General features: G+C 45.8%; 1 protein-coding gene across 1 annotated transcript; it reads left to right on the top strand.

Annotated features, from left to right (window-relative positions):
- The first annotated feature begins 1,850 nt into the window (after window positions 1–1,850).
- On the top strand, window positions 1,851–25,361 carry PTBP1 (polypyrimidine tract binding protein 1). The gene is made up of 14 exons (XM_008949684.1): window positions 1,851–2,118; window positions 13,473–13,545; window positions 14,475–14,647; window positions 15,629–15,775; window positions 16,928–17,098; window positions 17,851–17,961; window positions 18,320–18,494; window positions 19,091–19,168; window positions 20,454–20,587; window positions 23,206–23,239; window positions 23,740–23,832; window positions 24,201–24,417; window positions 24,650–24,727; window positions 25,118–25,361. The coding sequence occupies exons 2-14, from the start codon at window positions 13,524–13,526 to the stop codon at window positions 25,248–25,250; spliced, it is 1,566 nt and encodes a 521-aa protein (XP_008947932.1). The 5' UTR covers window positions 1,851–2,118; window positions 13,473–13,523; the 3' UTR covers window positions 25,251–25,361.
- Window positions 25,362–27,606: the final 2,245 nt, after the last annotated feature.

Raw genomic sequence — 27,606 nt, 5'->3', positions numbered from 1 at the left:
AGATATGGTAATTATTGAGGGGGGTGTGAAATGGAAGTATATTGCACATTTTTTGAATAAACATTCTTAAATACTCCTGGTGCTTGTTTCATGTGATACTTGTTATCAAATGGGTTACAGCAGTATTCCAGGAATTGGTAACTCTTGGCAAATAGAACAACTCTTCCTGTTGGACAATTTTAAATACTATCCCCTGTTAAGGTTACTTTATGTAAAACATTTCCTGTGTGTGAGGCCCACAAGAGAAACAGGAAGTAAGAGAAAATGCTCTGGGGTAAGTTCGAGAGTTTTGGAGACTTGGGAGATTCCCTGTTCTTGTTATGATTTGCTGGAAATACTATTTTTTTAAGTTTATGAAAGTCATTGGATTACTGTATTTTAACTGAAGAAGTGTGTACTCAGAATACTTCTCCTAATGGAATGATTATGGCTCCTTCTGCTGATAGGTGCAGATGGGTTTGATTAGCTGGTTCCGCTGCCCCTCAGTGCTGCAGGACCCACCTGCCCTGGCCGGGCAGCAGGAGGGGATCTCCAAGGGCTTGCTCGGAAGAAAAGCGTCGCGTGGCCTGGGCAGCGCCACGGGGCCGGGCTGTGGCTCCAGCCGTGGTGCTGGGGTGGGATGACATGGCAGCTTGGCTTTGGGGAGGAAGTGTGAGGAGCTGAGCTGGCTTGTGGTGCCACTGGTTTGTGGAGCTGGGGAAGCACCAGTGCCTTCATGAGGGGGAGCAGGGTGCAATTCCCTGGAAAGTTACATGTTATTGCAGGAGGGCAGGGAAGGAGGAGCTAGGAAATGTGAGTTCTGTAGTGTTAAATCCCTTTGTAGAACTGTTCCTGAGTGCTTCAGATTTCATAGTGCTACTTTTAAGAATGACTGTCCTGCCTTGTGCTTCTCAGCCGTGTTTCCTCAGAGCTGCTGCAGGTCTGTCAGCCACCCGCTTTGGGATCCTTTACTCTGGAGTTCCAGCTCTGTGGAAGATACGAGTTGGGACAGGCAGTGCTATGTGTATTTCAGTCTAAAATGGTAATTTCTGCTCTCAGTTCTGCTGCTTTACAGTGGTTTGGAGTTGCTAAAAAAAGTTTTCAATGCAAGGGTGTAGCTGAAGTCCTTCAGCTCTGTGTGAGCACTCCCACAGGGTGGAGTGCAGGCGCAGCAGTGCTCTGGAAGGTCACACGGGTACCACACGCCCAGTGTGGGCAAGTCACTTGGATTCCATTGGTGAAAGAAGCTGCTCTGAGGGGGGGATGTGTGTTGTGGTGTGTGATGTTTGCTCCCACGGAGAGGTAGCATGATGTGCTCAAGGTACAGCTGATGCCTGTTTTTCATGCTAGTTAATTGGGAAGTCTCATTTTAGGAGGTTTAGGCATGTATAGTAGGGTTTAATAATTGCTTTTTCCTTCAGATCTGCATTACAGAAGAATACTTTTTGTTTTCTGGAGTAGACAAGAATTGCAGGAGGAACCTTGTGTGCAGGCCACCCCCGTGTGGGAGCTCCAGGGCCCCTGCCCCTCACTCTCTGCCCTCGGTTCGGCTGGCTCTGTGGTGCCAGCAGGGCTCAGGGCTGCTCGGCCTGGCTCGGGTCTGGCAGTGGGTGCTGCCTGTCTGTGGTACCACTGCAGCTCTGGTGCCCGTGGTCTCCACTGCTGACCTGAGGATTTCACTAGACATCAGCTCTGGCCAGCCTAGGAGAGGTCGCTGCTCTGGGCAGAACTGCAGTGGCTGTGGGTGATGGGGTTGACTCTTGATGCTCTTGGCTTAGTCAGAGGTGCTGTTTGGGAGGCGTCGCAGCCCCGGGAGAAGTGCTGGGCTGTGAGCTGGGGGGTTTTGGCCTCTGCCCCTGTGGGACCCCTGCAGAAAGAGCAAGCTCTGCTGTAGACAGTGGAAGAGCTGCGGTTTTCTGGCACTGCTGGGTCTTGGGTCTCCACCACCACCATCTAATAATTTTTCTTTGTATGAACTGTCCTTGGCTCACTTGCAAAGACAACTGTGCACTTTGACTTGCTTTTTTTCTTACTACTGTAAACTATGCTGGATATTTGTGGCAAACCTATCTAACTTTTTTTAATCCTTTTCTTTCTTTTTTCTACAGCATTGTCCAAGATATAACAGTTGGTACCAAGGTAGGCACTTCTCACTTTTTCTCTCTTTTTACACTGCTCAGCATCTGACCTAGTTTTAGCTTCACCAAATGTAGCTCTTCAGCTTTAAAGGGTTATTTCTGGTACCATGTACATTGGTTTTAACCAGAAGGTAATTCAGCTGCTCAGGCATTTAAAACTTTTATTATGGCTCAGCATTTAGTTCTTGGCATTTGGACATTGATTATCAACTGTCAGAAAAGAAGTTTCACGTTTAGAAACAGCCCCCTTCCCTACTAAAATGTCAAGCCATGCTTGTTATTTGTTAGGCAATGCTTCTTGATGGAGAAATTAGTCCGTTTTCTTTTGAGAACTCCATTTTCTTTATGTGAATTCCTGTTCAGTCCTATGTCAAAATCCTTCTGCCACAAAAAAGTGTTTGGCTGTTGATTTTTATCTTTCGGGAGTACAGTAAATACAACCTTTCCCCTTCCAGTCTCAGGTTTTGAAAGTGCAGACAGCCCTGAAGCTCAGTGTGCTGGCGGCGCCTGCTCCGTGGGGCTGTGGGGGACTGGGGTGGGTGGGCTCCTTCTGCTGCTGCAGGGGTCTCCTCTCCCTTCCTGAGCACCCTGACGCTGTGGGGTCAGGAGGACAGGGAAGGGAGTTCAGCCCTACCAGCTCTTATTAGATAGCATGTGTGTGGATGTTGGCCCTCAAAGCAGTAGTCCCACAGCTTTTTTTACTGGCCCCAGATGTGTGGTGCTGGCTGCCACCCCGGTGCCTGAGGAGGTTGTGAATGGGGGGGAAGCGATGCGGCGTGGGGTGGGACTGATGAGAAGCAGAGCTGAGCCTGTGTAGTCTGAGCTCTGAAGCAGGAACACTACACAGAGTTTGCTTCTAGACAGCAAATGGGTTTTTTGGTATTGGAAATAAATTTGGTGTGATGGCTGTTGAGCATAGGCACACTTGTTAGTGTTCCTGAGAAGCATTAACCACACCAAGGGGTTCTCTTTATTATCTGCAGGGGAAAGGTTATTTGAACTCTTCCTCCTGTGAGAATCTGAAGTTGGGATTAATTGTAGTGCCAGTATAGTGCCTGGTTCTGGTTGAGAGCGCTATCTGCTGCAAGTTGTTTGCTATCAGAGGAGGAGGAGTAAGGGCTTGAGTCTGGACAGGATGGTGGTTTAATAGTTCATAGTCATTATAAAAGGTGAACCAAGTCATTGTTTGACTGCTGTGGAGCAGTTTGATACATCTCCTAGTAAACTGACAAAACTAGGTAAAAGTCCCCTCAGTTCATTTTAACAATGTGTAATTTGCAGCTTTAGGTTTCTACAGCTTTAAGAAGTGGTTTTACATAACTAGACCAGGAAGCTTCTGAAGCTGTAGTCCTCTGGGTAAATCTTAAAGCTGCAGGATGTGGTGGTATTGCCTGGCCTTGGGCCTCCTGGCTGGGGGGTACTTCAGCCCCTACTGCAGCACATTCTGGTGTCTAATACAGGCACTGGGAGAAATCCCATCGAGGGCTTCCACTCCAAGCACAGGCCAGAACTGTGACCACGATTGCACCAGTTGTGCTGTGGGGTGGGGAGACAATCATGTGCATCAAAACTGAGTTTTCTTGTCAAGTCAGGCAAGGCAGGTTTTGATAAAGTTAAATCAAAACTTAGAATGGCAGAAGTGAAACAGTCAAGTCAGGCAAGGCAGGTTTTGATAAAGTTAAAACTTAGAATGGCAGAAGTGAAACGGAATGTTGAATCATCTTGATGCAGGTAAGTTTTAAAATTATTTTTGACATAGCCATGGTACCTGTTTACGTTTAAGTCATTTAATTTGCCAGTGTAGATGGTGTAATGGAAGTCTGTTCTTGAATGCTACGGTGTAACGTGTTGCTCATGTCATGGATTTGTTTAGGTAAGTTAGAATCCTGTTTGCACACAGCTGGGAGCAAAGTGAAGGCTTCTCTGATGTCTCATCCTCTACGTGGCTCTGTGCAGCTCTGCTGTGTCCAGCTTCCCCATACTGCTGCTTCTGCACTACTTCAGCTGCTCTGGCTGTAGGACTCCTGTGTGGAGAGAGGTGCAGGCACCTCGGTTTCAAAAAGCTGTGTAACCAAATCATGTATCAGTTGCTTCTTCAACACTTACCTCTGTGGTAAGTGTAAAACCTTGGTGGCTGTAGCTCTTCTGAGGCTCCACTTTTTTGACTCGTAGTTCAAAGGGGCTGCAGAAGGTTCCTGTAACATCACAGAAGCATTTCAGTGGGTCTACTGAAATAACTCTGGTGCTGGAGCTCCGCTCGTCTGTCAGTGTGCATTTGGTCCCTGGGGCATCGCTGAGGTGGATCACTTCAAGCATTAACTGATGCCTCCCCTTCAGAAGCACGTGTTCCTTATAATTGCTTGAGACTTTAAAATAATGCTGTGGAACTGTGGTTTTGTCACCTGCTGACTTCATAAAACATGAATAGGAAGAAGATTCGGATAGGGCTGCTTTGCTGGTGTCCGTTGGGAGAGCTGAGCTCACAGAGAGCTTGCTGGCTGAGCTTCTTAATTAGACATGGAAATTTGAGCAGGAACAGTGTTTTTTAACCTGATACAAACTTATTTATTCCTGCTCTTATGTACGAAGAAGGCAGGAGTGGTGGTACTCCAAGTTTAAGGTTTTGGAAGGTTAGTGTCCCCAAAAGCTGTGGGCTGTTCCTGTACTTCACTGAGACACCAGCTGACTGTTTGGATGTTCTGTTCTTGTGACAGGAGTGTCCCAATGTTACAGAATTCTCAGACAAGTAGGAAAAGTGCCTGTAGCTTAAACCACTGCTGAACAGATTGTCAGAGAGAGTTTAGAGTGGTCTCTTGGTTGCTGTATTTGTTCCTGGTTGCCAAGTTTAAGTGTGCAGTTGAAGAATTTAGGAAAGCATGTCTCGGTTCACTCCACTTTGTTTCAAAAGGCAGGGTGCTGGCACCTTTATTTGGTATTTTCTCGCATCCTTAATTTACTTATTAGGGGTAATGAGATCTGCTTCTATTAGTAGTTCTGAGATCTTTGTTACATTTCATTTCTGTTCTCATGGCTTACTGCCTGAGCATTCTTCTGCCTGCTGGTCTTGTTTTTAGCAGGCTGGTAACTGTAGGAGCCATGCTTGGGCTTCACACTCAGCCCAGGCCACGGGCTTGTCGCTTTGCAGTGTGTGAACTTGTTCAGGAAGCTCATTACAGTTCTGGTGTGGGGCTCTTGATGCACAGCCTTCTGGAATGTCCTGCAGATTAGAAACACATGATTTAGACTTAATTACTTCCCATAATTTCATAGCTGTCTGAAAGGGAAGTATGCCTTTAGGGTGGAGGTTCTGTGTTTGAACTGTAAGGTTCTGAGTGGGTCTGACTCCTGCAGCTGCTTCTTCAGATCAAGGCTGTTCTCTGCATCTCCTTTCCCTTTCTTTAATTTGCCTCATTATCACTGTCTTTTTAGGCTCAAACAGTCTCTTGAGCAGGGCTGGCGTAGTAGAAAGTATGAGCTATGACATGTAATTTTTCTTTAAGTGAAATTGCATTTCAGTGTTTTTAAAAGTCTCAGAATAGTTTAGGTGCTGAATAATCTTAACCAAGAAGTGACAAGTTGGGCTCTTTTTGAGAGATCATGCTTTCAGAAACAAAACATACACTTCTGTGGCATTTGAGAAGTTAATTTTTAAAAGGGGGGTTTGCTAGAGTGTGGTACAGGCTGACTGCATAGAAGTGATTTGTGATCAAGCCAGGATCTTTGCCATGGGAACAGTAATTATGGCTTCAGGCAGCAGGCCAAGAATGTTGTGAGGAAATTCCAGTCCTCTCCTATGGCTTTAGTTAGAGGCTGCAACAAGCTGGCTCTTGTGGCCTCTCCGACAGGCGTGAGCACACATGTGAGCCCTGGGTTGGTAGCAAGGCCCATGGATGTGATGTCAGCTGGGCTGGGTGAACAGCCCGAGCTGATCTCTGCCAGTGCTGCACACAGGGTTTGTGCACCCGTGCTGGAGGGCAGCCCACAGCCCGGGTCCTGGGCACAGCCTGGTGCTGCCCTGGGTTTGGGGGGAGCTGAGGCAGAGGCATGAGGCACAGTGGCTGCCACGGGCTTATTTGCTGTCAGATCTGTTAAAGCTGCTTCTCCGTCGCGTTGAGAGTGGTTCTTCACCTGGAAGCTGGCTCAGGTGGCTTGTGCTTGGAAAGGAGACAAGCTGTGATTCCTCTTGTAAGTGGAAGAAATTATGTGAGGCTTTACAGAAAATGATCAGTTAATAAAATGATAGTGTAAAATCTTCTGTTTTAACCACAGGCCTACTTAGTCCTCAGCCTGATTTAAAGAAAAGGCAAGATATTTCACATAGGAGTATTCAACTTTTCAGTCCCACAAGCGCAGGGGCAGACTCTGGTCTCTGAGTCACTGGCAGTCTGTTGCAAGTGTTGTCAGACTAGAAAATGAGATGTGCTGGTGCCACATTCGTCGTCATCTCCCACTAGCAAGAAGAGTAAGTGCTATTTAATGTCAAATCCTACGTGGCTCTGGTGTAGCTGCCTTTCCAGCTTCACATGAAAACTTGAACACTGTGCTTAGTTCAGCAAGCATGTTTTGGTAATCCCAGTGTAATGATTGCTCGGTGTTTGCCAAAGCAGATTGTAATTATTACACAACTGCAATTTAGATGAGATTGAACTCCTGTGGAGTTCCCCCTAGACCTGCGCCTTCAATTTGCCCCTTTACAGATTGGGGCACAAAATGTTCTTTCACAGGTTCCATTCCCTGGAGTGACTCAGCCGGCAGGATTTCTTCTGATGGTCTTTGTGCTGAGCTTCACCAGGGCCCTGTCTGCCCTGCTGGAGGGAGTTAAAAAACTCAAGGTTGACTACTAGTTAAGTTTCAACTTGGGAACAGTCTGTCATAAAGCTTGGGTGTGTGCTGCTCTACAGAGCCAGAATGACTGCATTGCTGCAGCGCTCCAGTTCAGGCATTTTGGGCTATTTAACGTGGCCACACCTTTTGTTTGCTCAAAGGGCAGGTTTGTTTCACTGGGTGTCTCCATAGTAGCAAAGACCCAGAAAGAGAAGTCGGGGAGGGACTGAGGAGATGAGTGGGCCCAGGATCCAGCCTTGTGCTGGAGCTCGTAACGCGTCTTGTTGCCACACCACAGCTCAGGCTGCCTGAGCAATCGCTTTAATGCAGTGCTGGAATTTTCTGGTGCCTCTGAAGAGCTCAAAGTCTGTCTGTACACACTGGAAATGGCACCAGCTATTGTGGCAGTACCTATGGTGGGAGAATGTTTTCTCAGCACTAAATTTTTTGCAGTGCTCTGACCAACATGGTTTCAGAGGTGCTTAAAACCTGCATGTGAGTCTTGGTGGGAAGTTGACTGTGCTGGCTCTTTTGTAAAGGTGCAGGACTGAATCTTGTCCAGGCAGGAGTGAGATTACAGGAATTTTAAAAGCCTCATGTGGTTGGTGAGTGTGTGCTGGACCCAGCTGAACAGAGCACCGTCCGTACTCTAGTCCTGTCAGATAGGCCCATACCCCCAGCACAGATTCCTGTGCCAGTGGGGTGTGCAGACTGCTGCGCTGGGTTGGGCTGGATAAGTGACAGGGATGCAGTGAGCACTTTGGGGAAGTAAGTGGATTCTCCCCCACCTCTCACTTTTTGCTCTGATCAGGTAAGTTGTGCCTCTGAGGGAGGGTGGAGCATAGGGGTCACCCACTGGGATTATGGCTGCTGCTGACAGCGTGGTGGGACAGCAGCATCACCCTGCACTTCACAGCCATCCAGGGCTGCTCTTTTCAGGACCATGAAGTTACTTTGTCCAGATCTCCACGTTGTACCTTTACTAGGGCTGAAGGAGGAGGCAGCTGTATTGTGTTCTGCAGAGGTGCTTTCACAAAAGGGTTGACTCATGATTTCTGTAGGTGACCTAAATTGGAATGTTTCTTTTCACACTTCCCTACCTTTAAATGATTTCAGAGTGTTGGAGGCAGAAGAAGGGCATGTGGGGGTAATATGGGAGAACTGTGCTGGAACTGAGGCTTCTATGGAAGACAAAGAAAACTGGCATCCTTCTTCATGTAGTTTAAACTTAGTTCCATCCTTAGCTCTTGAATATTTTTTTTTAAAAAAAATGTTGGAATGTAACATGTGTGAACAGTGATGTCATCAGACTGGATTTCTCTTACTAGTTTCTTTGCAGAGTGGTTTGAGCTGTGAACTGCAGTATCAGTGCATTCCTCCATTCCTCTGGGAGCAGCCTCATGTGGAGCCCTTGAAGCATACTTCAGAGGCACTCAGTTTTTTGGGTGATCAGAGACATTTTTTTTTCCACTTCATCAGAGCAGAGGGTTTGTGTGAGCTTCTCAATGGTTTGTGTTGTTTTGTGTGTAAAATATTACGGTGGTCGTTTACTAGGTCAAAAATCTTTTTGCAGACATAGGGAAAGGGAGTAGCAGAAGGTTGCTAGCATGCTCTGGCCAGGCAGAGTTCCAAGACTTCTGACAGAGGGGTTTTATCTGAACTTTAGAAAAGCAGACCAAGGACGTCTGACAGTACAGATCTTTCCTGGTTTCTTTTCTGAGGGGACTTTCTGTTGCAGGTGTTTGCTGTTCCTAAGTGTGTGGTTTGCTCTTCCTAAGTGTGTGTTAGCAGATGGCCTCTGTGCCTCCCAGATCTCCTCTCGGGGAGGGAGCTGCTGGCTGTAGCCTCATTAGACATGTGCTCCATACCCAAAGGCAGAGAATGCTGCTGCTGTGCACGTCCCTCACAGAGGCCTCAGGCCTGGACCTTTCCGGCTTCCCAGTCATTGGCTTATGCCCTGTCTTTCCACAACTGATTTAGTTGTGCTTTCTGCCTGTAACTTGTTGCTTTATGAAGGTTGATTAATATCACCTCTTTGCCAGGAAACTAATATTTTTATAGTCATTCAGCTTGTATTTGTTTCTAGCTTTTTGCACAGGCAGAATGCAGTTGATTGTTGTAATCCATTTAGAATAAGTGACTGGATCTTAAGTAGATAAAGGATTATATAGGGCAGCTAAGAATTTCTGTAGTACTTCTAGGTGTGCTGGTAGGAGCTGAGACAACCTCTGGCTTCATTCCAGACTACAGTAAAGCTGAGGTAAAATCCTAGTGATACTGAGGCAGTTTGTAGTTTTCCTGTAAATTAGCAGTTGCTTTTCAAGCAGTGAAAGCCTAGACAGATTAAAACTGACAGCATAGTTGTTAAAACTTTAAAGCAAAAAAGGCTTAGAGTTTTGGGGGTGTTGGAAAAGGTAACTTTGAAAAATATGAACTGTTAGAATTCTACCTTGCTGCAGACTGCCTTCCTCTGATTCAGTGATGGGAACTGGAGGGGTGTTGATACCAGACCAGGCAGAGCAGGGGCGTTTTATCAAATTAATGCAGCTTGAGCAATAGACCTTTTGTAGCCATGAGTGTTGCAGACAAAAGGAGGCTGCTGCCATAGAAACGCTCCGGGCAGCGTTTCACCTGGTGGTAGTTTGTGTGACTGGTGGGTTTGGTAAGACAGCCAGAGCCTGGTCTGGGTGAGGGCAGCATAACTTCAGCAGCAGTGGCTGCTCTCTGTAAACAGGAAGAGGAGATTTGTTGGTTCAGATGGAGAGCTTTATGTGGAGCCGTGTTACTGCTGGCACACTGTGGCTTCAGTTAATCTCATCATAAAAATACCAGCTGCAAAAGAATTAGCTGAACAGAAATGTCAACAGAAATTAATGCTGTTTGTGAGCAGGGATGTGAACTTCAGAATCTTGAGCTGTCTGGAGCGAAGCCCCTGCACCGCTGGGCCTCTGTGGTGCTCAGAGGATAAAAGCAGAGAGGTGTTATGGGGTGTTGCTGGTGAGTGGCTGAGCATCCCCACAGCCCTTTGCTGGGTTTGCATAGTTCTAAACTTAAATAGCATTTCAGAATCAACAGCTTTTAGTGCTGGCTTTTCCAGTGTAATTCAGAATCCCTGATGGCTGTGTCATTGGTGAGAAGCTCTTTTAAAACAACAAGGCTCACTTTGGTTCCTCTGGATCTACTGAATTGGGATACTTGGTGTGGAGCATTTCAATTTGTAATGTGGTTTTAAAGTTTCGTAGTGTCTAATGTGTACAGAAAGAGAAGATGTCAGAGTCTGGAAGAGATGATAGTGATCACTGCAGGTGTGAGGACAGACAGCTGCTACAGGCTCCTGCTGAGGTTCCCCATAAGGAGTGCAGATTAATGGAGCTCTTGGGGTTGGGTTTGGTTTTACTTTACCTCAGGTTAGGTCATTCCGAAAAGCAACCATCATAGGGATTTCTGGTGGAGATCAGCTCCAGCAGCACCAACAGGAGGAAGAACAAACAGGTGAGAAGTTGTGGTAGATGCAGCTCCTCACTCTTGTGGGAAGCGTGCAAGCTCTGCCTGTTGCCTGGTCAGGGTGGAGGCGCCGGTGGCAGCCCCGTGGCACCCTCGTGGCACTGGTGTGACTCCATGGGGTGTGCTCTGAGCACCGTTCTCTCAAAGGGGGTCTGTGTGGAATGATGTTGGTGTAACTGCACAGCACCAGGTATGTACTGTCTGTAAACTTCCCTGAGTAGAGAAGAGATCTTGGAATAATTGTAGTTTTTCAACTGCTGCAGTCTTCCTTCTTCTTTTGCATGTACTTCCAGCTGGGAAGCTTACAAATTGACTGCTGCTTCTTTTGATGTTGAACAATCGTCCCCCTTTGCCTCCTGGCTCTGGTCACAGCAGGCATCTTAGACTGTCTCCAAGATAAGAGGGGAGTGGATTTGAAGCTGCTCTTCTGTTAAAGAAACATGGACATGTGGGAAGCAGCAACAAGGAGCATTCCTTGTCAAAGTGCCCTGCAAGTAAAGTCTCAAATATGCGAGAAAATGTTTATTTTAAACAAACCATTAGGAAAGCTACATTCAGGGAATTTAAATTCTTTCCATAATAGCATAAATGTTTGTTTTTCCAGTTTATAGTTTCCTAGTGTTGCCTCCATGAGAGCCACATCTGTGGCTTGGTCTCCTGGCGTTTCCATGATGGATGGTGAGAGCTGCCCGAGTGTGCTTGCACAGACCATGGATTCTTACCAGGAGTGCTGGATTTCTGTATGATCAGAAATTTCCAAATTGCTATTTAAGAGCATTTTTTAAAAGTTGAAGGCCCATTAGGGCCTGGTGTGAGGGGTCTTATGGAGCCAGTATACTCTTCTGTGTTTTTAGGGCTTTGCTGGTGGGTGGTTCTTGTCGATTGCTGCTGGTTGTTGCCCAGGCCACAGAGTAAAGCCCTGCCTGTGGTGGTTATGGTGGCTCAGGCACGGGAGGTTTGTGCAGTAAACTGGTGGGGTTTTTACCCTTGGAATGATGCATTGAGTCATCAAAAGGACAGGATCAGAGGCTGAGAGCCTTCCAGAGCAGCTTGCCTCTCGCTGTACTCGTGAATCCCAGTGCTAATTACAAGAGCTGTTAAAAGGCCTATTCCCAGTTCTGGCACGATGTCAGCAGGAGGAGACCTCGCAGGGTGCCCGGAGCCTCTGTGGGACCTGGGCAGTGCTTGCAGGTGACCAGCAGCAGCAGCACACGAGCCAGAGTTTGGGAACCTGCCCTTGCTTCACGTATTCAGGACATCAAAGTCCTGAGCCTGTCTTTGAAGAGCTGGCAGTGAGTAGTCAAACAAGAAATTCAAGATTTGAAGGGGAAAAGGAAAAACCAAATGGGTGTGTAGTTGGTTCTGGGGCTCTCTGTGACCTACTTTCCCAGGCTGCGTGCTGGGGGGTCGAGCAGAGAGCTTGGCCTGTCCCCAGACACAGTCCTGCAGGTGTCCCCTGTGTGAGGTGTGGGGGGAGCCTCAGTTGGCCAGTGAGGAGCAGGCAGAGTACATTTGTGCTAGATTTTTATATTATCATGTTTGCTCAGTTTACAGCAGGATTTGGGGTCTTCTGTGTAACACAACTGAAATCAAGCCATACTGATTTTAAGCTGTATTATGTCTATAAGTATAGATTGTAATTTGTAGTCTTGTCTGCCTTTGTCCTGGTGTTGCTTTTCACACCTCCTGCTGGGGTCAGACTGGTCTTGGTCAGTGGAGGTACTTTGAGTGACTTCACAGGGAACGCTGTGATGAAGTAAAACACAAACATTGTGTACAGTGACCTGCTCAGCTTTATTTGCAGGAATGGGGAAGTTCCAGGCCCCTGCAATTCATTGCCTTTGTGCTGTACATTGGTGGGATTTTACCTACAGCTACTAAAAGAAAAATTGACTAATGCATTTCTGTAAATCTGCACTACTAGTTTGTTCAGGGACTCCAATTCTAGTAGGAACTGTTTGGTTTAGAATTTGTTGTCAGATGTCTTCTTCCTCCATAGAGGTGAAAGGCAGGTGCTGCAGTAAGAAAAATCAAGGGGTTGAGGTGCCTGGATATGCTGGGCTACCAGCTTTTTGTTTTCAAGTAGCCACGCTGACTGTAACTAGAACAGCTCGTAGTGTGGAGGCAGTGGAGGGTGGGATTACAGAGGCTTTGTGCCCCTGGCCTTCCAGTTGCTCTGCTGTGGTCTGCCTGTGCTTATGGAGACTGTGGCACGGCTGACAGAGGAGCTGTTGCTGCTGTTCTGGGGTTGTGGCTGGAAGATAAACTGGTTACCAGTCTGTTTTGTACTAGAACCCAAATTATTACGTGTGGACCTACTCTGCTGTAAAATTTGAAGAGTAGCTTTTTGCTGGTTGCTTTACTTCCCTGATCTGCACTTTCCTGTGGGAAGGAGGGGAAGAGATTTCAGGCCTGAATTTCTTGGGGTTGCATCTTCTGCCTGTAGCTGGGAAATACACGTCTTTGGTTTGTAATTTCCAAGTCACATGCAAACAGTTTTGACCAGCTTCTGATAACTTGTCTTTTGCTTAAGACTTCCTTACTCCTGGTAACCCACAGCAAAATAATCTTGGTCCTCTTGAAGAATACCAGGAGGTCTTTTTGGTTGGCTGTTCTTGATCAACTACAGCGTTGTTCTAGTTTGACCAAAAAGAACAAAAGTCTTGTCCTATAGGAATAGTCAGAAGTCTGTTGTGTTGGCTGCCACAGGGGAGCGTAACGATCAGTGCACAACACTGCATTTACTGGTTCAGACAACTCAGCAATTCTTCAACTGCTAAGATTCCTCCTAATCTGAAAAGAATTACTTAGCTGAAAGGAAATACCAGATAGTGCTACTCAGTAACTAAATTAGATCTTACTTATGCCTAATTCATGGAGGTGAGGCTCACTGCCCATGGTCAGTATATTTTCACTTGCGTTTGTTCAGCTTCTCTACAGCTTAAACTCAATTGTTTTGCTTTAGGAGTTCCTGAGTAGAATTTATTGAAAATGCTGACAGTTTACCTTCTGTCTTTTCTTTTCCAGAGGGGAACTGACGAGCTTTTGTCTGTCTGTGTTACTAACGGACCCTTTATCATGAGCAGCAACTCTTCTGCAGGTAATATTGCCTATTGAAAAAACAGCAATTTATAAGTATTGCAAATGCTATGAGGAGGTCTGTGTTTTTCTCACTTAGTTTTAATTTTAAAATCTTTATTTTTAGTATTTATTAGTCTTTTGTATTACTGTGCAGAATAATAACCTGTCCTGTACCATTAAAAGGTTAGTAGACTGAATCAGGTTGCTGCAGGACAGCACTGAAGTGGTTTTACAGGATTAGGACTTGGAGCTTTTGCTGTCAACTGTTACACTTGCAGCACAGTTGAAATTCATCTAGGGTTATTCGGGCTGTATGTAGTAGTTTGCTGCTGCTTGGAAGTCTTACACCATCTAGAGGTTAATAATCCCACCCCAGACTCTATCCTTGGGTGCTCAGTCTAGAATTTTGCCCTCTGTGCCTTGAATGGTCTTACTCTGAGCTGCTGTTGTCCTCCGATCCCTTCACATTCTCCCTGTGGGCTCCTTGACAGACCGTGTCAGCCCATGTCTTTGCCATATGGTTAATCCAGCTGATCTAAAGTTAATTTTGGTTCATGTTTGGTTTAATACCACTTGCTTTAAAAAGTCCCCTTCAAACCGCATCACTGCCAAGAACACGTGAAAAGAAATAAAGCTGCAATCTAGAGATAGTGGCTCAGACCTACACCCTGTAGAAATGTGGATGGTGGGTGTGTGCTGTAAATCAGCTGTAAAATGGCACCTGTGAGTTGATCCCATCACAGTGGCATTCAGCTACATCCCTTGATCCTGTCATTTGGGAAGAAGAGTAAAACCATGTGTCTTTGGACTTGAGTAAAATTAGTCGATGGAATTTCTCTGTAATAGAGCAGTAACTGGCTGGGGAGCACAAGCTGTACATCAAGAGAGGTAAGTTGTGCATAATCTGTCAAACTCACTCCAATAAGCAGGAACTCTTGCTCTTTACAGCTAATGGAAACGACAGCAAAAAATTCAAACATGACAATAGAATTGCTGGGATCCCATCCCGAGTAATCCACGTCCGTAAACTCCCCAGTGACGTCACGGAGGCAGAGGTCATTTCTTTGGGCTTACCTTTTGGCAAGGTCACCAATCTTCTCATGCTGAAAGGAAAAAATCAGGTATTGTCTCTGTAATTGAAAGCAGGGCTTGTGTCAAAGGCTTGATGAGTTTGTCATCAGTAAACCAGATCGAAGTTGTTTCAAAAAACTGTCGTGTATGAGGAGTCCATAACTTCTGCATACTATTACTTTTCCATGATTATCCCAAGAGCTGTAGAAGATACTATTTTCAGGCTGCACAAAGAGTTAAGTCCATAATTACAGGTTGTCACTTATAATTAGCATTATGCCTGGTTTCTAAATTACAGACCAGGTGAGTTATTTGGACAGAAGTGCCATGAGTTGGCCTTTTTCACTCAAGCTGGCCTGACAGTTGAGTAACCACCCATGGAACTTGGCATGGTCAGGACACCTGTACAGGCACAGGGAATTAGCTGGGCAAAGCTACAACACTCTTGGGTAATGCCGGAGGTGTGCACTAATTTGGTAACTAAAATGGCCTTACAATTAAGGAGTAAAAAAGCAAGCCAACTTTAATCATCGCTTAAAATACTGTCTTTAATCTTAATTATGAAAATGTGCCTCTGATATATTGCGTGGTAGCATTATGTGTAAGTACTTAGTGTAATGACTTGCTACAGTCCCTGATGATGTTGTTTTGAAGTAGAGCAGACCTTGAAGGTACGGACAGTGAGTGGGCTCGCTGCTCTGTAGAGAAGTTGGGAAGCTGCTTGATGTGACGTGTGTCAAGAATCTGGATTGTTGGTGTACTTCTGCATTCTTGCAGGCACTTCTGTCATTTCCAGTTTCCTAAATACATGTAAGCTTGAAGGTCTCACAGGATGAGACTGAAACATGACGTCACATCAGTCTGGACAGGGAATATCCTCATTTGTTGCGTGTACAGTTGGTTCTTAGTCCTGTGTATGAGAACTCCCCTGTAAAAGCAGTTGCGGAAGTGGAGCAGTTGCAGCTGAGCTGGGAGCTCTCCCGCTGCTGGCGCTGGGGTCGTGTGCCAATGTCAGTCTGGTTTGTGTGCAGGCCTTCATAGAGATGAACACGGAGGATGCAGCCAACACCCTGGTGAACTACTACACCACTGTCACTCCAGTCCTGCGCAACCAGCCCATCTACATCCAGTTCTCCAACCACAAGGAGCTCAAGACTGACAGCTCTGCAAACCAAGCAGTTAGTGCTTCTTCTTGCTGTACTGGTGGGAGGGACAGACAGTTCTCTGCTGCTGGTTTGAGTGCTGCTGGTATAGGCCTGGGAGGGTTCTGAGATTCCCTTTAACTATCCAAGTGCTAAACAGAGCACACAAACTTCTGGAGTAAGGTCTCCTTTGATAGCTTTTACCCAGAGTCTCAACAGACTGTTAAATGAGCTGCTACAACTGCCTCAGCATCAGTGGAGGAAAATGCAGAGAGAACAGAAGATGGTAAGATGGGGTGCTCTAGTGTTCTTCAGTCGAGCAGTCACCAAACACCCATCTGAAGCCTTGATTAACATCTGCCACTTCAGGACATTTGTTCTGAACATTTGAGGGATTTGTATAAAATGAACCTCTGATGGGTCAAAGCTTGTGCCTGCAGTCGAGTGCAACCTGCAGCTGGTGGGCACTGAGGCAGGCAGCACGAGCACAGCAATGCTCAGGGCTGGTCTGGGCTGTCTGTCCCCTCTGTGCAAGATAGGCTCTGCATAGGGTAAAAAGTTCCCTTCTTTTACTCAGCTGCTCTTGGCCACCTTTCAGGACAGGAACACTGGAAGGGAGGTCAAGTTACTTGTGCCTCCTTATCAGGGTGGTTGCTGAGTACATCCTGTTTGCCTCCTGTCACTTCTCAGGCTGGCTTTCATCAGGATCAGAGCATCTAGTCTAAGAAAGCTGTCAGCACTGAATGCACAACAGTGAGCACATGGTAGTGCCCTGTGTGTGAGGGGGATCAACAGGAAAACTCCAAGGCAGTTTCCACTCCTGGATCCCTGTGGCAGATGGGCATTAATCCCTCAGCTTCCCTAGCACTCCAGAAGTGGTGTCTCACCCCAGAAGAGCCTGGGTTTTCCCTTTTTCCTAAACGGCAGAATGATTTTGTTCCATCTGTAGATACTGAGGAAGGTTCTGGCAGTAGCATAAGTCCTTCCCATTTCGTTTGGGGTGTGTTGTTGCTGTTGCTGGGGGGGCTGGGCGGTGTCGGCCGGGTGTGGAACGTGCACCCCCAGCGCGAGGAGCAGTCGCTGCTCTGCTCGCGTCGGTCCCGCAGGTACCCTGCAGGGGGAAGCTCAGGGAGGGCTGGCTCTGTTTGCAGTCAGAAGTGTTGGTCTCACAGAATGTTTGTTCTGAAGCGTGCCCAGGCAGCTCTACAGGCCGTGAACTTGGTCCAGGCTGGAAACCTGACGCAGCCAACCCCGGCGGCAGCCGTTGATGCGGGAATGGCGATGGCTGGCCAGAGCCCTGTCCTGAGGATCATTGTGGAGAACCTCTTCTATCCTGTCACTCTGGACGTTCTGCATCAGGTAAAACATGTTGCTACAACTCCTGGAAGGTTGCCCTGGAGGAAGGGGTGCCAACAAATCGTTGCATTTGCAAAGTATGTGTTCTAACAGCAAGTGATGGTCATCTGCATCATTCAGGTTCTGAGCACAGCTGTCAAATTTCTCCTGGCTGGAGAGTTGGACACCTACACAAGGTTCTTCTGGTTTTGATCCCAATCTGGTCAGACTTTTACAGATTTCATTGTAATCCAATTAAAACGGACCTGCAGTCTGGTATGGTGCAAGGGATGGATATTTGTTTTCAGGACAGCTCAGCCAGTTCTGTTTAGGGTGTAGCAGAAGCAGCTGCTACGTGTCATTGTGCGAGGGCAGGGGAAGGTACAGTGTCCAAGGATCATTTAGGCAGTGGCCTGTTTGGAAGGTTCCTGCTGTGGTTCCTGTACTTTCGTGTGCAGTGTGCAAGCTTGACTGCATTTAAGGAACCCTGAAACTCTTGGAGAACTTCCAGCTTGTGAAGGTGTATGTGAATCTTCCTGTGTAAGAATTCATAACAAAACAAGAACTTTATTCAGGTGCAGTTCAGTCACCCTGATTTTCCAAACTGATGCCGTGATGCACGTTAAACAATGCCTACGGTATGGTTTAAATCCTAAAATTCTTACATTGGAAAGCTAAAAAGGTGAACGATAACTTTTCTTGTTTCTGCTTCTAATAATGGTGCTCAATATGAAATGAACTTACTGAAAATAAGATATGCAAATATTGTCTTGCAGATTTTTTCCAAGTTTGGTACAGTCTTGAAAATAATCACATTCACCAAGAACAACCAGTTTCAGGCTCTGTTACAATATGCTGACCCAATGAGCGCTCAGCATGCCAAATTGGTGAGTAGTGTGCTTGTGGTGCTAAACACTTGAATTATTTTAACTTGTAGGCTGGCTTCTGTTCATCTAGGATCCATGTTAAAATGGGCATTCTGGGGTATTTGGTGGTCATGTTATGTTCCCAGGAGCATTGCCCTGAAGGCAGAGCAGACATGTGGGTGGGAGGGAATTCCCCCCAGGAGCGCACGGAGAGCGGGTGAGCACCCAGGGGATAAATCAAAGCAGAGCTTGCTCCACAGGAAGCAGGATCCCTGTGGAGGGAGTACTGGCACGATGTGATGCCCTCCCTCTTAGGGATCTATGGCTGTGACCTTGCAGTAAATGCACTTTGGGTGAAGAACAGTTTGTTTCCTTGCAGTCTCTAGATGGACAGAATATCTACAACGGCTGCTGCACGCTGCGCATAGATTTCTCAAAGCTCACGAGTCTCAATGTAAAATACAACAATGATAAGAGCAGAGATTACACACGACCAGACCTACCTTCTGGAGATAACCAGCCCACTCTCGATCAGACCATGGCAGCTGCTTTTGGTGAGAACTCTGGCAGTGGGAGCAGGACAAGTATCACTGATACGTGTGTCAGTCAGCAGAGGGGAGGGGGTGTGGTCCTTGTACCTTTGGCCATGCAGAGTTCTGGAACACAGTGACTGAGGAGAACTGGGGAACCACTGAGTCAGACTAGTGCAAAGTGCTAGTAGGGATGTGGGTGCTCACTGCTGCTTGGAGAGCTCGTCTCCTTTGGGTGGGGGCTGTTCAAGGCTTCCCAGCTATCTGTGCCTCGAGTGCCATCTGCTGTTTAGCTTGCAGTGTGGACTTGTCATAATTTGGGGTGGTATAACCTATGCTTTGAAAACTCTGTTGTAGTTAGAGGAGCTCTGCTAGCTTATATTCTGGTCAACAGCTGTATTCCATGAGCTGTTTCAGAACAGTGGAACTGGAGGAGGGATAGTTTTTGTAGTCTTTTGAAGTTCAGTATTATGTTAGAGGCATTTTTGAATTCCTGTTCATGTTTTAGGGTTTAGCTTTCAACTAAATGCTTATGTTGAAGGACAGATGAGGACAATCCAGCTAAGTCTGTAGTTTTCCTGCTATTGGGTGTCCTTGTGTAACGTGTCTCTCATTCCCAGGTGCCCCAGGAATAATCTCTCCTTCTCCATATGCGGGAGCTGGCTTTCCTCCTACCTTTCCCATTCCTCAGGGTGCAGGTACTGTACTTTGGAAGTTGAAATTTTACACAGGTTTTCTGTTGCTGAAGCATCTTAATGATGTAAAGCTAAGTAGAGCTATTTTTGAGTTAGTCTTGCAAATTCTAAATGCTGGCACTGAGGCATAGAAGGGCATAACTGGTACAGCTGTAGTACCCCAGGCACTGCCCAGTGAGAAGAGGAGAATAGTAGTAACAGGATGGGAGAGATGGTAAAGGAGTATTTAAAATAACTGGGGGAGATGAGGAGGAGATAGTCTTTTTATATTTTAAATTTCCTCATGTGGTTGCAGAGGTTGGAAACTCAATTTCACAGATGTAAATGTGGTCAAAAGCAAGGAACGTTTGTCCAGTTTTTCCTAAACATTTTGGGTAGAACTAGTACTTAAACGTGAAGATAATGGCAGACACTGTTCTAGTGGCACTATGGAGTTTGTGGCTCATTGCAGGTAACAAATTCTGGCTGTTTAGGGAAGCAGCCAAACGTCGGCTCTGAGGGACGCGGTGTTGAGGTGCTGAGCACACGCTGGGCGCCAGGCAGAACAGTCCCTGCTTTGTTTGTCCTAGCAGACCAAGCTGGGTTGACTTTTTTGTAACTTAAATGGAATTTCCTTCTTTGTGACAAACAAGCACAGATCAAGCTGTTGAACCTTACATGTTTTGTTGGTGTCTCCTGTGCTGATGGGTCAGTACACAGCTGCTTTGAGAAGTGGTTCTGTTTAACTCATCACCAGTAATTGCTTCTTGAGCTCTAAAGCTCTTCCCTCTAGAGGGCTAATGCAGGGAGGTGCCAGCTGTTACTGTGGGGAATCTGGAAATGCCTAGAAAGAAGACTTTGATGTTTCTCTGAGGAGATTAGTGGGTGGTAGTGCACAGTGTCTGATTGTTCTCTGCATGGTTAAAGACAAAGCATTTTTGGCATGCACTGGTTGGAAAGACCCTCCCAAATGTGCTGTTTGCCATCCCGCTCCCGCACCACCAGAGCTGCGGCTTCCTGCTGGTTCCGCTTCTTGTGAAACGTGCAAACTATTGTAGTCAACAAGGTAATGCTGAGAGGCACCCCTTAAGCATCAGGCACTGCAAGAGCAAATACTGTTAGAAATTACAACATTTCCTGCAGCACCAGAATTGGAGGCTCCTGTTGCTCTTGGGATATATGGTCACTGTGGTTGAACGATCATTTGCATGCTCCGGAAGATGTGCTGCTGCTCTCCCTTCTGGTGCAGCAAATACACTAGAGTACGTGCTGTGGATTTCTTTACTGGTTAATATTCTTTAATTTCCAGGCCTGACAGTTCCAGCACTAGCTCCTTTGGCTATCCCAGCAGCAGCTGCAGTGGCTGCGGCAGGACGGGTTGCCATTCCTGGCCTCACTGGGGCAGGGAACTGTGTTCTGCTGGTTAGCAATCTGAATTCTGAGGTTAGTGGAGTCCTAACTTTACTTTTCTTCTCCTTCCTGTTACCTCTGCTTTCACACTGAACACAGATTGTGCTGAAACTCGATTGAAAGTGAAATCCCACTGTATCCTAAAGGAAACAGCCAAACTAGAAAAGCCAATGACTTACTCTGCCAGCTCCAAAACTTAAAGCAGACCAGTACTCTAGTTGCTAAAGGGAAATGAGAAAGTCCATCTCAGATGAGTCTTGCTCTTCTTTGGTTCAAAGCCAAGGATGCTGCCTGCCTGCTTTTGCCCCATAAAGACTACAATGCCTGTCCCTTCCTCCCTTTTCCATTTGGAGTCTCCCTGCCATTCCCATGGAATAGTGTCGTTTGGGTCACAGACAAGTCATGTCCATTCTTCCTTTTCCATGGCATGTTCTAGTTTTTAATACATTAATTCAGAACTACAGAGAGAGTTCGTTCTGAGCTTTACTCTGTCTGTGTAGTGTCTGGACCCCTACCAGCTTCACCTCATACCTGTGCAGTATTTCCTCTGCCATGTGCTTGCACATTTTCCCTTTCCAAGATTCCTGGAAGTTTTTCCTTAGCTGAACTCCTTAACAGCTCACAGTTTACATTTTCAATTCTTCTTAATTTAGTGAGTTGAAATATTTGGATTTCTTCAAAGCAAGTAATATTTGAACAAAAATATTCTGTAATGAAAGACAGCACCAAAAGAGAATATGGTATGGGTATCTTGGATTTTTTTCAGTCAGCTTTTTGCTCTTTGTTGGACTGAAAGTGTAGAATCTCCTTGTGTGTGCAGCAGAGTATGATGAATCTCTGCTGAAAAGCACTTTAACTGGTGGGTCTGCACACACAAGTTAATACCACTTTGCAAAGCTCTAAAACTTACCAGTGATGTCAGAGTAACCACAAAACCTCTTTTGCATCAAAGGGCAAGCTTGGATGTGATGATTGATCAAAATATTTAACTCTTGATGAGATGAACCAATTAAAGCAGTATTTCAGACTCTTTTTTTTATCTGTCACAACTGTTTTCTCCAGGGCATGAAATAATGGCAGGGCTGTGGTGCAGCTCTGGTTTTGGAGGAGTGGCTCTCCCTGCCTAGGAGCTCCTCTGCCAGCCCAGGAACCGTCAGCTCTGGCTCAGTCCTGTGACTTGCTGCTCAAACGAGAGTCATAAATGTTGAGAGCTGGCATTGTGACTCCTGACTGGTATGGAGCCTGTTCCTGGGCTGGTTCTGCTGGTGGGGCTGGCAGGGGCAGCATCACGCTGTGCCTGCTCGACCTGTACGAGCCCTCAGCTCTGAGCGGTGCGCGCAGCTCTTCTCCACGCAGGAGCAAGCACTTATTTCATGCCTTGTATTTTTTGATGGGCTCTTCACTATCCATCCAGCTTATCTTTGGGCTAGAGAGACTTTGATACTTGTACTGAAGCTGTGAACTAACAGACCTGAAACTTTTTCCATTGCCTGTATAATCAGTGTTGTAGAAACTTACCTGTGCACAACCAGTTAATAAAGAGACAGTATTTCTCCAGAGTGACTACTCTGCAGTGATGTTTAAGGTTTTTTTCTGAATCAGAATCACAGAAACTGAAGTTACTCCCTTTTTCCTTTCCTTGGTGAGTGGAAGAGGTCTGCATGCCTCAGCGGGCGTTGGCTTTGGGCGCAGGCTCTGGCTGTGTGCGGAGGTGGCGCGGCCACCGGGGCAGAGCCACTGCTCCCGCTGTCATGGCCGAGCTGCAGCCCTTCTGGTGAGGCTGAGCCATGGGGATGGCCAGGAGTAGCCTCTGCTGCAAACGAGGCACCCAGTTCCTCTGTAGCCAGCGCTCCCAGCAGAGCCCGGGGGGTTTTGTGGTGGCAGAGGTCCAGAGGCAGTGACCGGGGTCTACCATGGGCTTCCCTTGGCTTTTTTTCAGCCATGAATTGCTTCCCACAGCTGCTGGTCCTAAAGCAGCAGGTACAGATGTACCTGACTTCATGAATTCATTTCTTCTAAAAAAAAAATATTGTAATCAGAAGATATTTTGGGTCAGATTTTGGGGGATCCCACTGCAATTAAATTCACTGTTAAAGGCTGTAGAAGTCGCTCTGTTGTGATACTGTCTCTTACTTCTTTGTATATCTTAAGTAAAAATGCCTTTTCTTTATCATTGTGTTCCACTAGGTGAAACCTATTAACTGTTTCTGTAAACAAGTTATTGTATGTAGAATTCTATAAATCTGACTGATGGAACACTACATATTTCCTTATGTATTTACTGACCTGTGTTTTTTGCTACTTTTTTCTTTTCTCCCCATCCCTGAATTTTTTTTCTTCCCCTGATCCGGAATTTCTTTGCCAACTGACTGCACGGTACTTCTGCTTCCTGTTGTTGCTTGAAACAAAAAAAAAAAATAAAAACATTCCCCTTCCAAAAAAAAAACCAAACCAAACCCTGCTCTTCGGAAACCAACCTGCCCTTCAATATTAACCATCTTGAAAACTTCATCATCCATCAACCAATTTCGCCATTTCCTGCGGGGACTCTGCCCTTCCTCGTTGTGGACGATTTGTGCAACCTCGCTCTCCCCTTCGATTCCTTACCTCTTCCCTGTCCCTCCGCTGCCTTGCTCTGCTGTTCTCTAAAGAGAGTTACACCCCAATGCCTCTTTATTCTTTTCGGTATGTTATTATTCACACTTTTTATTACCTTGTTTTTCATTTATTTGAGATTACTTTTTTGATACTTCAAAAATGTACAGTTTGCAGTTTGCCTTTTTTTTGAATGCGTAATTTCATTTTACATTGTTTATTTAGTTTGCTATTTAATTTAGTTTGCCTTTATTTTATGTTGAGTTGTGCATGGTTTATTGCTTTGCATGTCTTTTGTAAGAGTTTTAAATTGTGATAGCATGCAAAATTGTCCAGTCTTCTGGCAGTAAGAATTTTGCTTTTTGCTGAAACCCAGTGTCTTTTTCTTTAATGTATTGTTCCATTATTATTCTGCTATATAAGAATTTTCCTTAATTAGAGCAGAATAAGTAACTGTGGTTGGAATGAGATCAGTTCTGGTTGTGAATGTTTTTGCTGTTGGGTTGAGTAGCTAATGTTAAGTTGAATTGCGACTTCATTTTTTTTTTTTCCCCTGCCTAAGACTGTTCTTGTTTCCTCACTTTTTGAAGGAGTCTATGGTGATGTGCAGAGGGTGAAGATTCTGTTTAAGAAGAAAGACAATGCCCTAGTGCAGATGAGTGATGGAAACCAGGGCCAGCTTGGTAAGCAAGCTTCGAAGTCTCATACTGTTAGCATTAAGAGGCCCAATGGATAGTTAAAGCTTCAATATTGGTACTTTCTTCTCTTCTGAAGAAAGGCCTGAATGTCCTTATGCACTGATGTGCTTTGCCTGGCACATGGTGTGAATTTGGGGCATCCCTGGAGAAGGTCTGGTTCGTTTGCAAGATAATCTAGAGAGGAAAATATAATAGACAGTAAGTAAGGCAGAGTAACGGTGCCTGTCCCAGGGTTCCTGGAGGACACAGAGTCTGCAGAAAGAACTGGAGTGAGACACTAGCTGCTGTGATAGCAGTGTCTGAGCAAAGCTGTGTCGTGCCCCTGTAGTCAGCGCTGTCCTTCACCCTTGCAGCCATGAGCCACCTGAACGGGCAGAAGCTGCACGGGAAGCCCATCCGCATCACCCTGTCCAAGCACCAGACCGTGCAGCTGCCCCGCGACGGGCAGGAGGACCGCGGCCTGACCAAGGACTACAGCAACTCTCCCCTCCACCGCTTCAAGAAGCCAGGCTCCAAAAATTTCCAAAACATCTTTCCGCCTTCTGCCACTCTTCACCTGTCCAACATTCCGTAAGTGTCCGTGTGGAGAGCTCTTGTGTACTCCTGGCTGAGTACAAACATGTTGCCAGGTTCAGTGTGAGAGTACCTGCAGTCGGCTTTTGCTGCCGGGAGGAAGGAGGCTTTGCCCATCTCCCTGTGCTTCTCGTAGCATTTTCTGTCCAAGAGAATTTAGAAAACGTGCTGATGAGAATTGGGTTTAGTCTGTTGATGTACATTTGACTGGAAAAATTATTTGTTTCAGACCTTCGATAACTGAAGAAGACCTTAAGATGTTGTTTTCAGGCAACGGTGGGGTGGTCAAAGGATTCAAATTCTTCCAGTAAGTGTTTTCTCCTGTGTCCTTTCCTTAACACTGGGGTTGTCAATGTGAGAAGCGTAGAAGTACTTGGTTCTGATAGAATTCCAACTGTAGCTAAGTGAAAGACGAGCAGAATCCGCACTAACTTTGTATTTGACTTTCTGGAATAGAGTTCCAGAGTAACCCTGGATCAAGTGCGTGGTGAGTATGAGATGAAGACTGAGGTAGTCTAGTGAGAACTTGTACATGTTTATCTCAGAGACAAACCCTTCCATCTACAAAGCAAAGGACATTGCAATTACCCAGGTAGTTGTCTGCTGGCCTTGAGTGCTAGATAAGAAAACTTATGTGGAGCTGAGGGAGTTCTGCATGCAGGGGCACTGAATATGACTTAAACTTTTGCATTGCCAGGAAGGACCGTAAAATGGCTCTGATCCAGATGGGCTCTGTGGAAGAAGCCATTCAATCCCTCATTGAGCTCCACAACCATGACCTGGGTGAGAATCAGCACCTGCGTGTGTCCTTCTCGAAGTCCACCATTTAAAGCTTTGGAAAGCGTGAGACAAAATGGACTTGACTTAAAACCTCTTGGGTTCAGCCTTGACCTTAAAGGGCTGAACACGAGGGTTTCAACTTCCATCATTCCAGAAAAAAAGCCACTTTAAAAATGCAGCTGAAGTGACCTTAAAAGATCAGAGATTTTATTTTTTTAAAGAGAAATCAGTTTACCGGTTTTTAAAAAAAATAAGAAAATTAAATCTAATTCATATTGCTAACCTTGCAGTGATGGGTAACAATCTTGACTGTTCAAATAAAAATCACAAGTTAAAGTTTACACTTCGGAGCCTGCTCTGGGAAGTTCCCCTCCCTTCCTGCTCCTCCTCCCCCAAAAATCGGATCCTAACAAGTTTATCAGGTTTCACATTGATGCCTTTTTATTTTCTTTACCCATCCATGCCTTGAAAGACCTAAAACCACTGTGTAAATTCACTTTAGCGCCTTTTGAGTCAGGATTTTGCAAAGCACGTGGTGTATAGGAGCTCCCAACTCACCCAGCACAAAAATTCAGTTGTGTTGATCCTACGTTAGCTGTGCATCTGCTGTCCTGTGCCTTAAACCTTTTCCTTCTTCGGGGAAAACCATCTGAACTGCAGGGAGTGGATTGGGAGAGTTGAGGGTGGTGCCCGAGCTCTGTTGTAGGGAAGGATGAGTGAAACTGGCAGAGTGGATAAAGAAAATATTGGGCTTTGACTCCCCAGGCAGCCGTACCCCACTGTCCATGAAATGTCACAGTATCTCCTGTCTTTGTGCTGCTCCCCACTCTGCTCGTGGCTTTATGGCCACCCAAACCACCGTGTGGGAGTCGTCTGAGATCCCTTGTCCGTGAATCCAGACCAGGCAGAGGGGTCTGGGTGGGGAAGTGTTCCCAAGGCCAAATCACATTCCACTGTCCATCGAGTCACAGGAGCATTGATCAAGAGACAAATTAACCACTGCGGGACACTTGTGAAGACGAATCATTGTCGAAATTGTGTGTGTGTGTGTATATATCTAAATACTTGGCTAGGATTTGAAGAATTATTGGCTATCCCACGTTTAGGGAGGTGTCCGTGCGAGTCACCTCCATGCCCCTGATCTGAGATTAACGAGACCAATGTAACTCTGCCGTCATTCTTAGAGCATGTCTTCAGCGTTGGAGCTTTTCGTTTTAATTCTTGTATTATACTTTTTGATGCCGTTGCTGTCATCTGTGCCTAGCAATATTTCCAGTTGACCAAATATTCTAATCTCTTTATATGCAAAAGAAATAGTTTAAGTACCTTTTATAGAATGATAAGATGGTATAAATGTAATCTAAATTTACTCCTTTGTGGTATTACCCTTGTATACTGTACTTTCTTATTTTATTTTCTTTTGTAATTGAAACTGTAGGGCAGGAGTTTAGTTGTCAGGCTGAGGTCATGACTGAGGATGAGTAATGAAATGGATAATTGTGGTAAGTGAAGCAGACTTTAAAGCAAAGTGTCAGAGATAACAAGCACAAATTGCTTGTGAATTGAAATAAAAGGACCCAGGCTCAAGTTTTTTACTTTTGTAACCTATAAGCCCAGATCTCCTAAGTTATAGGAAGGGAATTTATTAAAAGTAGAATGCAGCAGATCTGACTGAGGATGAGTAATGAAATGGATAATTGTGGTAAGTGAAGCAGACTTTAAAGCAAAGTGTCAGAGATAACAAGCACAAATTGCTTGTGAATTGAAATAAAAGGACCCAGGCTCAAGTTTTTTACTTTTGTAACCTATAAGCCCAGATCTCCTAAGTTATAGGAAGGGAATTTATTAAAAGTAGAATGCAGCAGATCTTTTTTTTTCCCAATGATTTGACCTTTTGGGTTTTTTTTCCGGCTTACACCTCTTTCCCAGCCATTCTGCCTTCTCTTCGTGTGATCCGATGTTGCCTTACATTTCCCTCTAACCTGCAACCTGTTCGGATGCAAAATAACAAGAGTCTTGTACTTTTTTTCAGGGTTTTTCTGCAAATTGTGGACCAAAGTTTGTTGTTTTTTTTTTCTTTTTAATTGTCTTAGTGTTGCAAGTTATGATTTCCTTGCTTCGTGTGGGAGCTCTTGACTTGCCCAGCACTGAGTGTTTGGAGAAGTCTTAACATCCCGTAGTTCCTCCCTGAACTCTGGAGGTTGGGAATTATGCTGGAGAGGTGTGTGCAGCCTGCGTGGGGTCTGGGGGCTGCTGCCGGGGTGCCTGAGGGGGGTGACACCATCTCCAGTGGAGGTGCTGCCCCAGCTGAGCTGCTGGTTTGGTTACCTCTCAGTTGCATAGGCTTGTCTGCCTCTGGGAGCTGTTTCCTGCCCAGGGTCTGGTGGGCAGGAGGGCAAACCCAGG

This window comes from Merops nubicus, unplaced genomic scaffold (assembly GCF_000691845.1).
Source record: "Merops nubicus isolate BGI_N331 unplaced genomic scaffold, ASM69184v1 scaffold40901, whole genome shotgun sequence".
Taxonomy (NCBI): domain Eukaryota; kingdom Metazoa; phylum Chordata; class Aves; order Coraciiformes; family Meropidae; genus Merops; species Merops nubicus.
Note: the sequence above shows the minus strand (reverse complement) of the source record. Positions and strands in the feature narration are given on the sequence as shown.

Bases quoted from the DNA above. Each gene is read 5' to 3' on its own strand.
- PTBP1 (XM_008949684.1), top strand. From the start codon at position 13,524: ATGAGCAGCAACTCTTCTGCAG. The intron at 13,546-14,474 runs GTAATATTGCCT...TGCTCTTTACAG, and splicing joins GAGCAGCAACTCTTCTGCAG to CTAATGGAAACGACAGCAAA. The intron at 19,169-20,453 runs GTACTGTACTTT...TTTAATTTCCAG, and splicing joins TCCCATTCCTCAGGGTGCAG to GCCTGACAGTTCCAGCACTA.